Genomic DNA, 18092 nt, shown 5'->3' on the forward strand with positions numbered 1-18092 from the left:
CTAGCCTAAACCTTGTACATGATGCACTGTCAATAAATAATTGTTGAATTGCATCAGTTTTGCCTTCAGTAGACCTGATGCAAAGCTGTCCCCAATCCATGCAAAACAAAGAGGATGTAAGTAAATATTAATAAAGACTGGCCTGGTTTTAAAATTGCCCTCAATTTCAAAGGCTAGAAATTTAAAGAAATGTTTACTTAAGCCTCTGTTTATGGTTTGGGTTGTAAACAAATCTGCAAAATATTTTTAACAGGGATTAATAAAGGCAGCTGAGAGAGTGGAGAGAAACCATAAAAAACAAACCTCCCAGTTCATGTTTTTGTGAGTGGCCAAATCCCCAGGAATGAGAAGATTTAGCTAATCTTTCCAATCACATTCTCCCTCCCTCCCCACCCCCATTTCCTTGGAATTATGTTATCTCTGCTGGTCTTAAAAGCTCAGAAGCCTTTTGAATTGGAGCGGCATTCAAAGGACAGTCAAGGGTCACCTTTGGAATATTAAAGGAGAGTGGATTACGGGAGAGGGAGGGAAGGGAGCAGCTGGTGCTGGACACAGCCGTGTACAGACCCAAGACAGAGAATGAGAGGTGAACTCCACAGGAGCTGGTGTTGGCCAGGAGAAAGCTACCCAGATTGCTAGCAAAGACAGAAAGCCACAGGGAGCAGCCCACGTTAACAGGGTTCCAGGGTGTGCTCTTGCAGTTTGGGAATGGAGGGAATGAAAATACATATCAGTGAAATCAATTAGGCAATGGCCTTTTGAACAGAGGTAGAATGGCTCGTTTAGAGACCATGGAGATGTGAACCTTGTAAAATTAAAAGCCAGGTACTGTTTCAGTTCAGAGATAAAATTCTTCGGAATTTACAGCCCCCTGACAGTTACTTATTTCTTAAAATCATAAGGCTTTAGGATTTATAGAGCAAATTCCTGCTCAAAAGACTTCCGAGTAATTTAGTTTTTTAAAAAATCTAACAGTGTTTTGACTTTTCTTCCATCTTTTATAGATACCATTCTTGTTTTTGTTTTTCAGATAAAATCAACGGATATTTAATGAGAGCTTATTATGAGCCAAGCACTTTCCTAACATTTGGCGTAGGAGAATACAAAGGCAGACCCCCACTCCTTAGCCGTGGTTACTTACTGATTTATTTTTTGTGGGGTGTGGGGGCAGCGGATAGGGAAGTGGATCATGACTCCCTTTAAAATCCAATGAAGCCTAAGGAGCTTCTCCACAGTAGAATACACGAACATTCACACCTTGTCGGAAAAGTCACGAACATAGGGAACGGAAAGCAAGCGATACAGAAACCTCTTATTATTCCTATGCGGTCAGCCTGTTCTAAGCACTATTTGTGAATTATTTATTCAATCTGCAAACCTTTCCCTTGAGACGTATGCTATTATTACCCCCATTTTCCTCTCAGGGAAATGGAGGCTCAGAGAGATGTGCCCTTCAGCGAGTGGAAGGCAAAGCCAGGCCTGGGCACAGGCTCTCGGGCTCCGGTGCCCACCGCTCACCCTGGCACCCTGGGCCTGGGTGGGGGACGCGCAAGGTCCCGGAAGCGCTGGCCGCAGTCAGCCCGCCATGGGCCAAAGGGCATCTGTGGGAAGTGAGACCAGGCAGCCCCCGGATACTTTATTGCCACGTGCCAGAAAATTGACTTAGCGATTTTACAGTCGCTAGAATGGGAACCGCACATCCTGTGGTTGTGTAGTGCCCGGCTGTGCCACAGCCTGAGGACAGCGGGACCCGGGTCGGAATGTGCGTGTTAGGCAGGAGCTTGCGCCCCGCTCACAAGGCGCTGTGGACACAGTCAAGTTTTGCACCGGATGTTTAGGAATACTGGTCTGTCAGCAGGGGGCAGGATGGATTTTTCTATTCATTTATGGAAATCTGAACTATAAGGAACCGGCTATTTTTTGAAGAAAGAGTTTTTCCTTCTCAACTTTGTCATCAGAATGGAAGGATAGAGTTAGATGTATACACATATTTAATGTAATATTCATTTACATAAACATTTTCTTCTAAGAAAAATTATCTAATTAGAACACTTGTAGTAAAATTCTATTTCTAATACGTTGGGTGTGTGTGATACTACTGCCCCCGAAGGAGCATGAGGAGGCGGGGGCCGACAGGCTGCCCTCCGGGGATGAGATTCTTCCAGGCTGAGCCCGCGGGAGGCGGGCGCTGCGCACACCTGGGCCCACTCCTAGCTCTGCTGTCTGCGCTTTGTTGTGCTTCTCCCCCCCGACCAGTTTGGTAACAGCTGTCCTCTCATTCACCTTCAGTTCTGGGGGAAAATGAGACTTCCCTTTTCCTTTCCAGTGTTGCCGTTACATTCTTCCACTTTGTCGTGTGGTCAAAGTAAAACAACCACACAAACTTGAACTCACTTCCATTTCTGGAAGCAGATATGGGTCAGTGTGCACGTGTGCGCAGAGCTGGAGAAGTAAGGTAGCCAGGGTTAGCCTCATAGTATGTAACTTCAGATGCAGTTAAATGTATGTGAATAACATGAAAGACAGCAACCGAAGACAGTCACTGCCTTTAACTTTCCTCCTTCCCTTCCCTCCTTCCTCACCATCAGTCAATCTATCAGAACACATTTACTGAGGGTCTATTTGTATCCAATATAGTGTTAGTATTGGAAATTCTGAGACATGTCCACCTGCCAAGGGCTCAGACATCTCAGCTGTAGGGTCTAACACCTAAGTGTTTTGAAAAAGTAAATGATTAACCAATAGAAAAACTGTCATTTTAGTGCATCTGTGATGCATTGCAAATATGCAATATGGGCACATCTGTGAAACCCTTTCTTTAAGTATACTGAAGATGTCACGTAAAATAGAGGAGAGGGGCCAATATGGCTTTAAAAACTGGGGGTGTGTACTTTGATCCTCCCCTGCCTCCCTTTGAGGTCCCAGAGGCATCCCCCTAAAAACCTTAAGGCTTCTCAGAGCTCAGTTTAAAAACCCTGGGACTAGAGACCAGGTCTTTCCATTCTGGGGACTGATTGTGTATTTCACTTTTGCAAAAGGTTACAAATGTTGAAGTATACACACAGTATACTTATATATGTGTGTGTGTGTATGTGTGTGTATATATATATATAGATATATATATACACACACATACACACACACACACACACACACACATACACATCCATACTTTTAGGACACAGATTGGATGTTCTCTCTTTGTAACTCCTAGACAACTGTACATTCGAATCGCTAAGTGTAAATTCACTTTAATCTGAGTCATATTCCAGTTAAATCCTCATACCTATTTGAAGCCATCAGATTACAAAGAATATATGAATACAGGGTATGTGTAAGCAATGTCGATACTGCTGTATAACCCCATTACCAAAAGACCAGATCTAGATGAGCCTGGATTGAACTCTTATTGATGCTTTTTCACAAAGGCAGCAGAAATTGAATTGACGGTGCTATTAGGTTGTCAATACCAGTGTCTCCCTTGCTTCCCAGATAAGTATACATGAAGCATCATCCATACAGTCATTTTAACCTCCTGAGGGCAAAGGAGCTGTAGAGGTTTAAGATGATGATCCAGATGAGGTGTGTCCAACTCGTGTTAGATGCTTTGGAGAAGTCCAGAACTGGCAGACTCCTGTCTGATTGATTGTTATGTTGTTATTGCAACCTACAGGTTTATGCTGATGAGCTCTTTGGTTTGTTTATTTGCTTGTTTATGTTTATAAATACAACTGCATCCATTTTCATCTTTAATTGGAGTTGCCTGTAGACGATAAGCCTAGTTAAGAGGACATAGCACTAATGGTGGGACTTGGAGAGGGATAGAGACCCTAGGTGGATACTGACAAGGGAGAAGGAAATTGCACACTTACCTGAGGTTCAGCAAAAAGATAAGAGACTTTTAAATTCTGCTCATGTGTGCACTTATTGTTGGTAAATAAAATACCATCCTTTCACACCAAAGGAAATCAGATATTTGCCATCTTATTTTTTCCTTTCAAGATGATTTTGGACATTCACCTTAACCAAATATTCCCTAGATAAAGTGTTGAGGATTGGTGGTGGCAGTAAACAGTGTAATTTTCCCAAGGCATCATCTGAACAGAAGCTCTAAACCCTATTTCGTACGTAATGGCCTTTCCTGCCTCTAACACAGGGTTCACCTAACCGGGGGTCATCAGCCCACATAGTGGGTTGTGTTGCATATGTCCTAGGCCAAAATTTATAGGCACAACTGTTAGGTTCTTTTTGGTAGGTAATGGTAGTCAGTGATGGTTAGAGATGGGTGAGGGTTTGTGGCATCCTCTATGCCCTTCAGTCTGGTCATAATGAAAACAAGCTCTCAGACCAAGAGCTGCCATACATTCAGTTATTTATTAAACACAATTTTATTACCAACCATTTCTAAATAGTTTTTTCAACCTCTCTGTAAGCTTGGTGAAGTAATAATTCTCTGTCATTTTAAGTGACTCTAGCCTATCTTGCATGAAAGGTTCATTCAGGCAGATATGGCAAGGTTCTAGAAGCAAGATCTGTTTCTCGCAGAGTCATGATCAGGCAACTAATACACTCAGATGCAAAGGCTGGATATGGGACAGTTTGGGAATCAAGTCTTAGGCTCCCAGGCCCAAGGGCGTAGACACCAGGACTTACTAAATCCTGACTATTCTCTGGTTGCCTGCAAGGGTAGGGAATGTCTCCAAAATATTTTGGCTAATATACATATTTTGAACAGGACTAACTTAACCAAAGGAGAACCTATTTATAACCTCCATTAACGGTGATCAACAAGGCATTAATTGTATGCAAATTAATATATTAATAAATTATACTAAACAGCAAAATGCAAGGTGAGAGAATAGTAGACGATGAACAGAGGCGAGGGAGCTGAAGAGTTGGTGGTGGCCAAGCCTAGAATGTGGCCTTTCCAATTGAATGCTAGCCCTGGAACATGAATATTGATTAAGGCAGCTGATTGAACCCAGGGTGGAGCTCAGAGGTTGGCAAGCTTTTTCTGTAAAGGGGCAGGTAGTAAGTGTTTTAGGCTTTGAAGGCTATAAGGCAAAATCCAGGATGCCCCCTGAGGAAGGGACATGACCCTCCACTGTGAGTCATTAAAGGCCAACATTCCTGGCCACTGGACAATGAGTAACGTGGTCCTACAGGGAGGATCTGCCCCACCATGTCCACTACAGTATATATTTGAGTCTTCTGCAACTTCAAGGGTTTAGTGACTCCTGCTCCAGACTGAATGCATGGAGAGAAAAATAATCCACAGTAAGTTGTCTTAATGTGGGAAGTGGTATTGCAGAAAATGGTCTATCTGTGCAATACTTTCTGTCTTTCAAAACATATTCATATACATTATCTGTACATTATCTCACTCAAGTCTCACAATATCCCCTGTGAGCTATAGAAAGCCATGCTGGTATGGAAACCAAGGTGGAAGAGACAGGAATTCACTCATGGTCCTGCCGGTAATTAGTGCTAAATCAGGGGGACATCATGAGGTATGAGCATGTCCATGAGGTACATGTCCCCTGTGGGTCTCTTTAGTACTTCGCCATCTAAACCCAGCATTAGTTTGGAATTTTGAATGCCCTGCTTAATTTTTCACAGAATACTCATCTTATTTATTTTGGGATAGAATTAAATAAAAGTTCAGCCACATGAATTGTAAAGTGGAGAGACAGGGGGCAAAGAGAGAGCAGCTGGGAATATTGGGTTGAGGAAGTCCAGTTGTGATCAACGTTTTGCAGTGAAAATCTACAGTGAGACAATCAAGGGTATGTATGCATAAGCTTTGTAATTAAATACATTCTAATGCAAATTTGTGTCTGCTGAATATTTGCTCCCAATGTGGGATTTGCTGCTTTTCTCAAAACAGTTTTTGCTTGCAGTCTAAAAAGTGACTTTTAAAATGAAATAATCAGTTGTGGGTGAATTTCTAGTATGCTTTTAGTGTCCTTTGATCTTCCTAAATTTTCAAAATTTTCTACCATAAATATATATACTTACATAAATAGAAAAAAGCTTATAAAAATAAAATGTGGTCTTATTTCTGAAAGTCAAATAGAAAGTCTTTTAAAAAATTATTGAAAAAAGGAGGAAATATTGAATGGTAAAAAAATTAGAAATATTTCACAACATTTGGGAGAAAATACTTTGAGTACATTAAACACCATATCAAGAACTAAACTAATTAATAAAATTTGGTAATTGGTAAAAGACAGAGAAAAATTTCTTTTCTCCATGACCAAGGGTAACAATATTCACACTTGAAGTTTCCTTTTCTCCAAACCCACCAGGGTCTATTGTCCTCCTCTTAATCTTTTGTGATTTTGATTTTTACCTCTTCTTAGTGGGGGAAATTAAACATAAAATTTGATGAGTTTGTGTCTTAAATTAGCTGTAGGTAACTTGTTTCTACCTTTTTTTCCCTAAGTTGAAATGTGGCATTGGAGGCGGGTGGAGTCCAATACATTTTCTCTTTATAATGAATATAATTTTTCTCTTGAATTCTAGAAATAGATCTGCTGTGTATAACTTTACCATACTCAGGTGCTTCACAACCAAATGAATGTCTCCTTGGTTTTTTGAAGCCTGCCAATCTTATTTACATTTCCCTGAAAGCTGCTCTGATTGTCTGTTTCATAGTTGGTTTGTATGTACATAAAAATATGCTGAACCTAGTTCAAGCTCAGTTTAGAGAGGTGTGGGTGTTTCCATCGCGTGGCTGCCACTGGACACGGATGCTTTGCTGAGTTAATGATCTCACTATCTTCAGTTTCTCTGACTATAAAATGAGAATGACTATGCTTACAAAAACTCTGTTGGTTAAATTATTGAAAGTCTTTAGCTGAATTTTACTTTTGTTTATCTGGTATTATTTTTAGCAGTCTGGTAAAAAAAAGCCCAAGTTTAATTCTCCTCCTTAGTACAGTGTGCTGTATCTACTCTTCAAATAATGGTTTTACAACAGAAATATACCGGGATATCTCTATTTAAAAACTATATAAAAGGATATCAGAAATTAGTATATGATGAGAGTATGTACAGTTATTATATAATAAATCTTATATAACTATGCTTACTGTACATAAATTAACTTTAAGGAATATTAATTATGTAAAAGTTGTTAGAATATGAGAAGCACTGGGCAGATATGTACTTATAGAAATCTTCTGGCCTATTATTGTAGAATCATTGAAAATTAGTGTTATAATTTACAGATAATCTAAACTGGCACATTCTAGATATATTAGATAATATAAGGGTTATAAGGAAAAGGCCTCCCATGGTCAGATAATTTTGGCAAGTGCTAGGATAAGCTAAGTTAGCTGGGTTTCTTTCCAGGTAGACTTCCCTGTGTTTTCCATGTGGGTGCAACTGCAGAACTTTCATTCTGGAATAACTTTTGGGACAAGTGTTTTGTGGAACGTACCCGGGAAGTATTGTTCTATTCCAGGCTTTTCATTTTCCAGTTGAGGCCAACAGTGGTTACGTGGCTTGCTATGTTCATCTAGAGGGTGAAGCTGAATACAAACCTGGGTATTGGCCACTATCTGATGTCCTATCTACCTCACCATATATTGCCCCGCAGATTCCACCCAAGCAGTGTCAGCCAGAGAAGTGTTGTTCCTACATTCTGTAGGGAAGAAGATACTACACATAGCATGCTCTGGGAATCGGTTATCCAGGCTTTAGCGCCCTTCGTGGCCTCACTGACTCTGTGGTCCGTAAATCAAATTCCGGGATACCTCGTGAATTACTAAGTCCATGGACCTTGATTTTTTTCACCTAGTGCCCACTGTGCAGTATAAAAAGATGATACTTTTTGGAGATGAATCTACTAGGGTTCAAAATGCATCTTTATCACTTAGCTGTGTGCCTTTGGTACAAATCACTTAGCCTCTCTGAGCCTAGTCCCTTACCCATAAAATAAGGCTAATACCTTATATAGTCTGGGTAACATTAGATGTATCTGAAGAGCCTGTCTGGTAAAGACAGTCAATAAATTGGACCTATTTTTATTCTGTAACAATGCTTGAGGGAGACAAATAATCACTGTGTAGTTTTGATGTTGATTGCAGCCCTTTCATTATAAGACATGGTAAAAAATTTTTTTGCGATTTTGCTAATAGAACCTCTTCTACTTCTTTTTTCACTCGCTGGTCCTTGGGTCTCTGATGAACTTTGTGCGTGTCCTGTATTGGCATATCCTATGTCCTATTCTTGCACACACTCGACACTGTTCCATACCAGACCAGTTACTTTCTTCCATCAGGGTTGATATATGAATTACAGAGAAGTCTCAACTTCTTCTGCTATAGTAGAAGAAAAAAGTCTTCATCAACTCTATTTTATTTCTCACCTGCACTAGCTATTTCTGTTTCTGTTTGCTGCTGCAGGGATCCTTGTACAGGTTGAAATTGCAGCTCTCTTACATTTCTACAAGCACCTATGTAGGTACATGTTGGAAAATCCTTTCTTCACTCCAGCAGAAAGGATTTCATAGAGTGCCATGGCTCCTGGCAAGGAGAGAATGACTTCCAAGCCAAGTGCTACTTGAAAGAGGCACTCCCCCATCACTTAGAAGACTGTACTCAGTGGTTACTGCTTCTGACACATTTTCAAATGGACCCCCCAATGGCTGCAGCTGTGATTAAAAGCTGTCTGCTCACTGCCTCACTGGGGGTCTGCTGTTTAACCATGTCATGCATATACATATATATATATATATATTTATATGTATGCTACAGCTGCATCATGGAAAATGTAAAGTGTTTTGTAAGAAGAAAAAAATCAAATGAGTACTTGAATGACAAACTCCTGAATTTTCTAAGCTTAAGACAGTGAGAGGCACTAGTCGGGAACCTAGCCATGTATGAGGTACATAAACATAATTTAAGGAAGAAGAGCTGATGGTCAGTGAATATATACCATCTGCCAGTACATGCTTTGCACACATCAGCCGGACAGAGCATCTGAGAGATTTAAGTGCACTTGAACTCAGCAGCTGCATTTCAGCTCCTCTCTGTGATTCAGAATTCAGTTTGACCCTTCACAAATAAAGCATGAGTAGAATATCCTTTTTTAAGTTTACCCAGATATTCACTGACACCTTAATAATCATGTTTGGCTTATCATAAGAATGCTGTTCTGGACATAAGTTTATCATTAACATTACCTTAAAAAATGCTCACATGAGCAGTGTAGCCACAGAGACTGAGTGTCTCAGAGGCACAAGTCACACCCCCATCCTTTGGATCAGAGAGATTGAGTATTTAAGCTTTTATAAAGTAAAAAGTGTACACTAGAATTTAAACCTGGGCTCTTCACGTCATGTGATGAGTATACTTACAAACACCAGGAGGTAAGGCGGGGAGTGTGGTTCGTTCTCCTACCCACCCCTCCTGCCAACTGAATCAGAAGAACTCAAACACACAGTCATTTTTAGATATACAGGAAAGAAATTTGGAAAAATTTTGAGAATTACGTCTCCTTTCCCCTCTGCCTGCCTAACCCCTTCCCCCAAATTTCAAGTGCTCCAAATCCCAGCAACCAGACCTGGTAAACAAAATGCCAATCTATCACCAGCAAATTTAGGCTGACAATACTGTGAATCGACCACATTGATTACATTGATTATATTTCAGATATTTACAATACGGCGAGACAAGCCTAATTTATTTTCTAAAGAGTTCAAGGTAGGTCTCACCATTTCAGAGGGGGGAAAACAATGGGAAAATGTTTGTGGTTGCTATCTGCAATCATCGGATGTTGACAGAGAGTAGTATTTTATTTAGTAATTAACAGTGTAAAGGGGAGAGGAGCTGTCATGTTGGTTCTTAAGCTGGGGAATGTGATGAAAGATGATATCTGCGATCTCATCCTTTCCACTTGTTTAGGATTGTCAGGATGAGAAATGTCAGCATTATGAAAGCTCGGCTCTGCTCTTGATATGATAAAACCCTTCAAAAGCCAGTCTTTCTCTCTCCCTCGTCCCCCCTCCTTTTTCGCTCTTTCTCTCTGCACTTGCTTTTTTATTTATCCTGTTTTGTTAGATGGCAGAAATATAATTCTTTTCTTTCTTCCTATTATAAGCCACCATTTTTGTTTTATTATATGTTTCACAACCCCTAATGCCCCACTGAAAATTACCTTGTTAAATGACAGTGTTTCAAAGCCATGAATCCTTTCCACCATTCCCTCAGAGGTTTGAAACAGTCAACAGACTGTAAAGAATAAATAATAAAAAAGTATTGATTATTTTGATGACTGTGAGATTCAATTAAGTATTAATTTTGCCCTCCAGTGGACCTATCAAGGTATTCAAAAGGGAGGATTCGGCTCAGCTAAATGCGTGCTGAGTGCTTCAGCCTTAAATAGGGAGAAAATGTGTTTACCTACAGTATTTGAAGAAGAAGTGCATTGATGCACAGGGTCCAATATTTAAGTGCTGTGCAAATTAAGCCCTGGTGACAGTGACATTGTTTTCAGTGGTATGAGTATTGACTAAAGAAGTGCATTTGATGACAGCTTAAACTATTTGTATTGATTAACATTTTCATAGATTATCATGTGTCATATCAAATTCACTTTTCAGGCATGAATACATTAAAAAAGAAAAACCCACAGGCATACCGCAACCAGTGTAATGATGGGACCCGGGAGCAGGCTGCCCCACCTGCTCCTGTGCTGGTCACCTGTTTCCTGCTCTGGAACCATTTAGGCATGAACTTGGCAATAAATAGCTCCTAGATCACGCAAAAAGGGTACTTCTTGCTTTTCCTTTCCTTCTGCATCCGATATTTGTGTCCAAACAGTATTGTGCAGCTTAGTTTGCAAATGGAATAAAAGGCTACACTTGGAAAATATTTCTGATCCTAAAATGCCCTCCTAAATGAGCTGAAGATAAGACAGATCCAAATTATCAGGGGGAAAAGTTTGCCTTTCTTGGAGGTAATTTTTGTTTTCTCTTTCTTTAATGCTCTGGGCGTATGATGCTCTAGGTATCTGAATTATTTAACACAGTTTGTAAGTATTTTCCCAATTCCTTTTAAATTTTTTTAAACCAATCTTTGTATGTTTTGTTGTGTATTATTTGCTTTAAAATGTTCATTTGATTTGGGGTCAGCTTTGGTCCCCAATCTGGGACCAGTGAAGTCAACTTCTAAGGGTGCTTATAGAATTTACATAAGAAATATCTTTTATTCCGTTGAAAGCGTTTTGAGGTCTCTTTTCTCCCTATCTCTTTTCTCTGCTCTTGAGATAGGGTTTAATTGCTTCTCCCCCGGGGAGAGGGCTTCTTAAAATAGCCTGTGGTTCCTCCATAGGGTGCTCCTTCCTTTTTACTATGTTGCTGAAGTACAAACCCAGCACTTTCTTTTTTCTTAGTGCATTAAAGACAGAACAAGGTGTAAAAACATTCACACAAAAGCACATCCCACAATTAAAGCTGTGTTGGTTAGGTTGCTTTCAAAGAAGTTTTTTTTTTTTTTCCCCCTCCGAAGCCTCCTGAATCTCTCACATGCTAGTTGAGCTTTAATAGGGTGGGGAGTAATGGAGAACTCATCGGATCTGTAATAGCTCTTCACTTGACTGCAGCCAGCAATAACAGCGGGAGCAGTCAGAGATAAGAGAGAGAGGAGAGAGGGAGAGTGTGTGTGTGGAAGAGAGAGAGAAGAGAGAGGGAGAGGGAGAGAGAGGACACGCACTCTAAAGCTGCCACTTTTTTTTTCCTCCCCTTCACTCTTTTCGCCCATCCTAGGATCCAATGATAGCTGGACAAGTCAGTAAGCCCTTGCTGTCAGTGCGGAGTGAAATGAATGCGGAGTTGAGAGGTGAGGACAAGGCTGCTACTTCAGACAGCGAGCTGAATGAGCCCCTGCTTGCGCCTGTGGAATCAAATGACAGCGAGGACACTCCCAGCAAGCTCTTCGGTAAGTCTGTCTAGGTATTTCATTTCAGCCCTACCATGTTGTCCGGAAGAGCAATCCACCCCCCACGCCCCCCCCCTTTTTTTCTGTTGTTCATTCAATTTTCTTGTAAGTACTGAAAAAGGAGCTTCGCATCTTGGAGGTGCTAAGCCACCGAAGCTGATTCCAGCTGGCTAGGAGGATGTCCTCCAAACTTTTACCAACAAGGAACTTATTCGCTGCCTATTTTGACTTGTCAAATATTGCTGGAGTCCCCAGGCTGGAAATTATTTGAAAAAAACAAAAAAAAAGAAAGTGGTAATAATAATCAGGAAATCAGTTCCATTGTGAGAATTGGTTAACATTTATTGAATAAATATCGACTCGGTTTCGGGTTGCTTCACAGCCTTTTGTTAAGGGGAAGGTGAGTAAAGAGTTATTATCTGTCGTCTAAAGACGGGAGAGGAGAAACTGAAAAATATCAATACAAGTCGTGCTATGCCGGGTAAACAAAAGTGGCTACGGGGATTGCTCAGAGAAATAACATTTTGTCATCACAATCAGAATGAATATTTCTTCTTTTAAAAGGGTGATGAGGAAAGAAAACAGGTCCTTTGATTCTCTCCCCTATCCCAGCCCCTCTCCCCTGCAACCCTGTGTTTATAGCTTCATGCTAAAAGTGGAGGCAGCCCAGGACCTTTCAGGAATCTTTGTTTCATAAACAAAACAAGAACAAGCAGAGTGCCACTCCAGCAAAGACATCTGTCATTCAAACAGATGACACTCTGTAAGCCAACTCAAGCAACTGTGATCTCTAATCAGAAAGGGGAGGGGGTTGTTGAGGCCGGTGCCTGCGTGATGGATGTTGATAGATGTCTCTGCTGGAGAAGCACTTTATGGTTCGGAGTGACATTAGGTTTTCAGAACAATTGCTCCAGAAACATGTGCTTTTTAATTATTTTCAAGTGTGTGTGTATGTGCGTGTATACACACACACATATGCATATATGTATATACTAACTTGAAATAAATAAATAACATATATAATTATGTTATTTATAATATAACTGCTTAGTCTCAGGTAAAAAAATAGTCACATGCCTGAACTTCAAAGAAAAACGTCATTGCATAGACTACTTTGTTTAAAAAGTCATTAGTTCAGTTTAAAACTTAGGCTTTCTTCATTTATTTGTTTTAACCGATAGAAAGAAAGCTGCCTTGGGAGTTCGGTAACTCTAGGCCAGCTTCAGCAGAGGAGCTTTCCCCTACTGCTTACTCAGTCAGACACTGGAGGGGTCTTGCTGAGAAACTTAGCTTTTCAAATTTTCTGCTGGCAAAATACTGTTTTATACCTAAGAGTATAAGAGATTCCAGTTTCAAGAAATTCTATGATGTTACCCTTTCTTTGAAAAGCAGCAATTCCACCTCAGTCATAAATTTTCCAAACCTATGAGTTGAGGATTTAGCATTTTCACACTAAAGAAATATTTTGTTATAGTCCAAGTTTTTATCCATATAGGAAGAGTTATGTCCTAAAATAGTCATTTCATTTTAGGAGGTTAGTGGAAGAAATCAGATAGCATTATAAATTACAGGAAGGCAAAAGCCATGCTCAAGCCCCTCTGATGTTGAATATACTAAGTAAACACTTTGACTTTTAAAAAGTCATCAATTTTCAATTCAACAGATAATAAATTATCGTTTGAGCTACAGATAATAAATTATTTGTTTCTAAATTTTGCATACATTTATAAGAAAATAAATATACTTTGTAGACTTGAGCTTGAAGCCCCAACTTGTTTTCTTTCAAATATTCCAATGGAGGGGTGATTAATTTGGCTTCTCAACATTTGTTTAGGTTTCCCAATGTTGGACACTGTTGTAGATTTGTTATGCCACCTCTCACTGATTTACATGTATAGAGAAATAAGCTTCAAGAAATCCAAGAGAGTCCAAGAGATTTGAACTAAAAGTTTATCAAAAATATATTTGAAGTGAAATCTTCATGGGGTGCCATTTACTAAGAAATCATAGTTTAATTTAAAAACCATAGTGGATTTTAGAAGGCACCCATCCACCTTCATGTTGAAATTCTCAACTTCTGACTTTATGAGAGTGAACACAGCAAAATCTGCATCTTATATCTCATATTCCCTTTGTAGTCACTCAATTGTCTTTGGTTTCTAGACTGTTTTTCAAACACAATGTGAACATTTCACAGTTTCCAATTAGTAAAGAAGAAATCAGTGGATTAATGTTTTTGGAAACTTGAGAAAAAACCTGGAGACAATTGAGAAAAAGAGACTAGAAAGCAGCTCACAAGGAAAGCACCCCAATTTTCTTGTATGGTTTTCTTAGCTTTTGCTTCTGTTATGCTCTTACTTTTTAATATTACTAGGGTTTAGCCTTAGGAATTCTAGTTTGTGTAACTAACTAAAACTTTCCAGTATAATTTCTTCCCAGAATTTTAAGCAACTCTAGCAACACAATTTAAGGAACCATTATTTTATTTGACATGCATATGTTTAAGTCTTTGTTTTTGTTTTTGGATACAGTTCTAATTATACTCTTCACTTGATGAAGAATTGCTTTCTGCCTGAATAGTTGAGAGCGTCCACATTTTTCTCTAAACAATGATTTTCTAATATTCTCTCTCTCTGTAACTGCCATTCTTATATATATATATGAATATATATATATACACATTGTATTATTGAAAATTATACTTCTCTAATGAAATGGGCAGATTAAGACAAATCATGTGTATCTTGATATGTTTAGTTTCATAGAGAGACATTAACCAATAACAGGAGATAAGAGGAGCTCAGTTTTTTATTGTTCCTGAAATTTCAGTGTAAATAGATTTCTTTGAAGCCCATTCCCCCGTCTGTGTCTTGTTCAAATTAGCAGTCCAGAGGACAAGTCCGTTTCTCTCACAGTATGGCACCTTCAGCCCAAAACTGCAGGAGAAAGGCTAATACTGATGCCCTCTATGGATAAACAAAGGAAATTCCAGGAACCGTTGGGCCTTTTATGCCTCTCCTTAAATTGCACCTCTGCACTTAACAGCATCCAAAGGGAAACATACTGTGCAGAATGCTTCAGTGCTCTGAGCAGCTCAGAATACCAGAAGGAGAAACAAGAAGCCATATGCCAGCCTAAGTAGAAAGTTCAGAAAAGGGCCCTTGTGTTTTATAAAGTAATTACATCAGAGGTAACATTTTGCTTAACTTGAACAGTCATGGAAACTAAAGCACACTTAGGAGAGATGGATCCGCATTTCATCGAGAAACATGTGGTTAGGTAGTTCTCTGTGATATCATTAGGTGGTGCATTATTTATCCTTGTAAAGTCTGTAATAACTTAACTCCTTTTTCAGCTCATGACTGTATTATGCTAAGCTCTGAGCCATAAGACACAGTATGGATGAGAACAGCTTGCGTGTTGGGGGCACTCTCAGAGAAACTGGCGCTGTGTCTTCAAGTGCTGTAGTTGTGTGATCAGATGAGTGATGCCATACAGGGCCAGTCATTTAATATGTGACTAGCGATGTACATATTGGAAACCATTCTCAAAACTGGCCTTTGGCAAACAATCTCAAAAGGAAGAGGTTGCTGTGTTTCTCTAGTGACATTTATAGTACTCGTGTCAATGTGGTGCTTCACTTTTAGTTATGCCCATCAAGAATTCAGTGTTCCACATTCATTCAAGTTGGATGCTAAAATTCAAATGGTAGCATCAACAACTTGGTCAGGAAAATGGCCTCAGAAAGGATAAAAATAATATATATCCCTGGAAGAAATATCTGTACTAAAGTTTTTCTATGCACTCTCAGCAGAAGTGAGATCTCATAAAATGTGCCCTAAATATTTTCTCCCATGTATACTTGAATTTGAAAGATGATTTATTAACAGTGTTTCTCCTGGGAAAATTTTTATTGTTTCAAGTTAAACCTCATGATTGCTGTTCTTGAAGTCCCAGCTACCTTGGGTGGCTGTGTTATTCTCCATGGCTTACAGTATATTTGTGCTATGCTGTATGTGAATTGGGCATACAGCTGCTCAGAGACTTGAGCTGAGTTGGAACCACAAAACCATTTATAAGTATTGCATCCGAAATAAAAATTTGTGGTTGGTTTTCTCTTATAATACTGTGTTTTTCTAGACTGAAAGAAATTGCATGCAATGATACTTGTAAGAGTGGATATTTTCAATGTCATTTATCTGTGAACTGTTGGAAAACGGCTGAAAGTTGGCTCAGTGATTTCTCCGTGCTAGAGAATGTACCACCTATCCTGTTTTTCTTTTCCTTTCTGTGATCTTTCTCACGGAAACATGCATTATAAGATTTTTTTTTTTTTCAAATTGCCATCCAGTTTGACTTGATTAGAATTTATGGCAGTGGAGTCATTTTCAATGACAAAAGGATAAAGGACTAAATTGTCTGTCACCCCTTGAGACAGTGGTCTCTGCAGGTCAGCGTGGAGGTCATTGCAGGGCATTCTGGGGACTGCACTTCGGGGTGATGCTGCCTCTCGCCTGTGCATAAGTGAAGGCCGCCTTTATGGGATCACTGTCTTCATTACTTTATTTAAACGTCTCTCTCAAGGTTACAATACCTTGGGTATTTATAATGTTCTGATTAAATATGCTGGAGCCAGTAATCAGTACATAGGGCTTAAGCCCAAGAGGGGTTTAGCTGGGAGTTGATGAGGAAAATTCTCTAGAGAAATATATTTATTTAAAATATATATTGTGTTTCTATATTTTTAAAAGTTTCCATATCATATCCATTGAAAATTCATACTGAAATCACTGAAGAAAGTGTGTTTTGCTAGGGAAATACTAAAACAGCAGGTTTTTTTTAAAATCAACTAAATAATTTAAGTAACAGATTTAGGCAAAAACAGTTATTTAAAAGAAATCAGTAGAAACCTATATTTGTGTAAGTAAATAGGACGCATGATAAAGTATTTGTCAAAAATCAGTTATGGTTTAATAGTCAAACAAGCCCTTGTCGTGCTGCTCTCTGACTACTGGAGGGGAAAAGTGCACATTTACACACATTTCTTACATTTAAGAAAATCTAATGCACTGGGGTATTTCTTTAAAAATCAGTGAGAGGCTGTGTGCATTTCAACAAATTTAGTTTAGTGGGTTTTCAACCCCAAGAAAACCATTATAGTGCTGCATTGATAAATAAATCCACTTTAAATAGCATAATTGTGTAAGCTTTGAAATAAAAATAAATCCATATAGAGAGGCACTGATGTTCAAACTTTTCACATTTGTTTGTGGAGCTGTGCTCATTTCTAAGTGGGAATTCAATGGAGGACAGTGCAAAATGTGTGACAGAAGAGTCAGTGGGGACTTTCCTAGTGCCTTCCTTTCCTGTTTCTTTGCCATCCTGGGGTGCTCAGGTCAGGCTCTGTTTAAAGAAGAAAGTTCAATATTACAGTGTCGAAGGATACTACGTGGTAATGCATTAGCAAGTCAAAATGGGAATGTAGTTTTGCTTTTTTTTCCCTCTTATTTTGATTGCTGTGATTCTTATACTTTGTTGTTAAATAGTCCTGTAAACAATTGGAAATAAGACACAGTATTAAAAATTAGATTAATCTGCACACCATCGCACCTCTAAATGATCCCATTTTAGTATTTTGAATGTCTTGGATGTCTTAAAGGTTACGTGGCATCATCGTGTTTTTGTAGTTCACCCAGCCCAGTTTATGTCATAATTAATAAATAGAGGTGCATTCCAGATGCAAGCTCCCAAGGCTCAGCTCTTGAGTAGACTGCCTTCGCTCCTAATTACCTGCTTTAATTATGTGGTTAGCATTATTCTTTTTGAGAACTGACCGAATACATTTTTCTCCCACTTCATAAATGAGATTTGAGTTGACTGTTTCAAGTGGACCTTGTTTGTTATTAGACAGTAAACAGATAATTTGTGAGAGAACTGGTACTTTCTTTGATTGACGACCTTGCTGGTTTATATTTAGGGATTAATAATACATCAGACATTCACACATTAAAAAGAAAGTAGATGTGAAGAGGAAGGGGAGAGGGCTCAGTTCTGCTGTTGGGCGGCTCCTGATTATTCAGGCCTTCCCTGGGAATGCAAGGCAATCAGAGGAGCGGGCACATTTGCCCAAATACGCACCTGGCTCCA

At 39.2% G+C, this 18092-nt stretch overlaps 1 protein-coding gene across 2 annotated transcripts in view; it reads left to right on the plus strand.

Moving 5' to 3' along the window:
* Positions 1-18092, plus strand: part of POU6F2 (POU class 6 homeobox 2) — a 436460-nt gene that overhangs the window by 79991 nt on the left and 338377 nt on the right. For both annotated transcript variants that reach the window (XM_045565521.1, XM_045565522.1), the window contains exon 2: positions 11774-11945. In XM_045565521.1, coding sequence (XP_045421477.1) covers positions 11774-11945 — 172 coding nt within the window. The remainder of the gene's footprint in view (positions 1-11773; positions 11946-18092) is intronic.

The sequence above is a fragment of the Lemur catta genome, chromosome 11 (genome assembly GCF_020740605.2).
Source record: "Lemur catta isolate mLemCat1 chromosome 11, mLemCat1.pri, whole genome shotgun sequence".
In the NCBI taxonomy this organism is placed as follows: Eukaryota; Metazoa; Chordata; class Mammalia; order Primates; family Lemuridae; genus Lemur; species Lemur catta.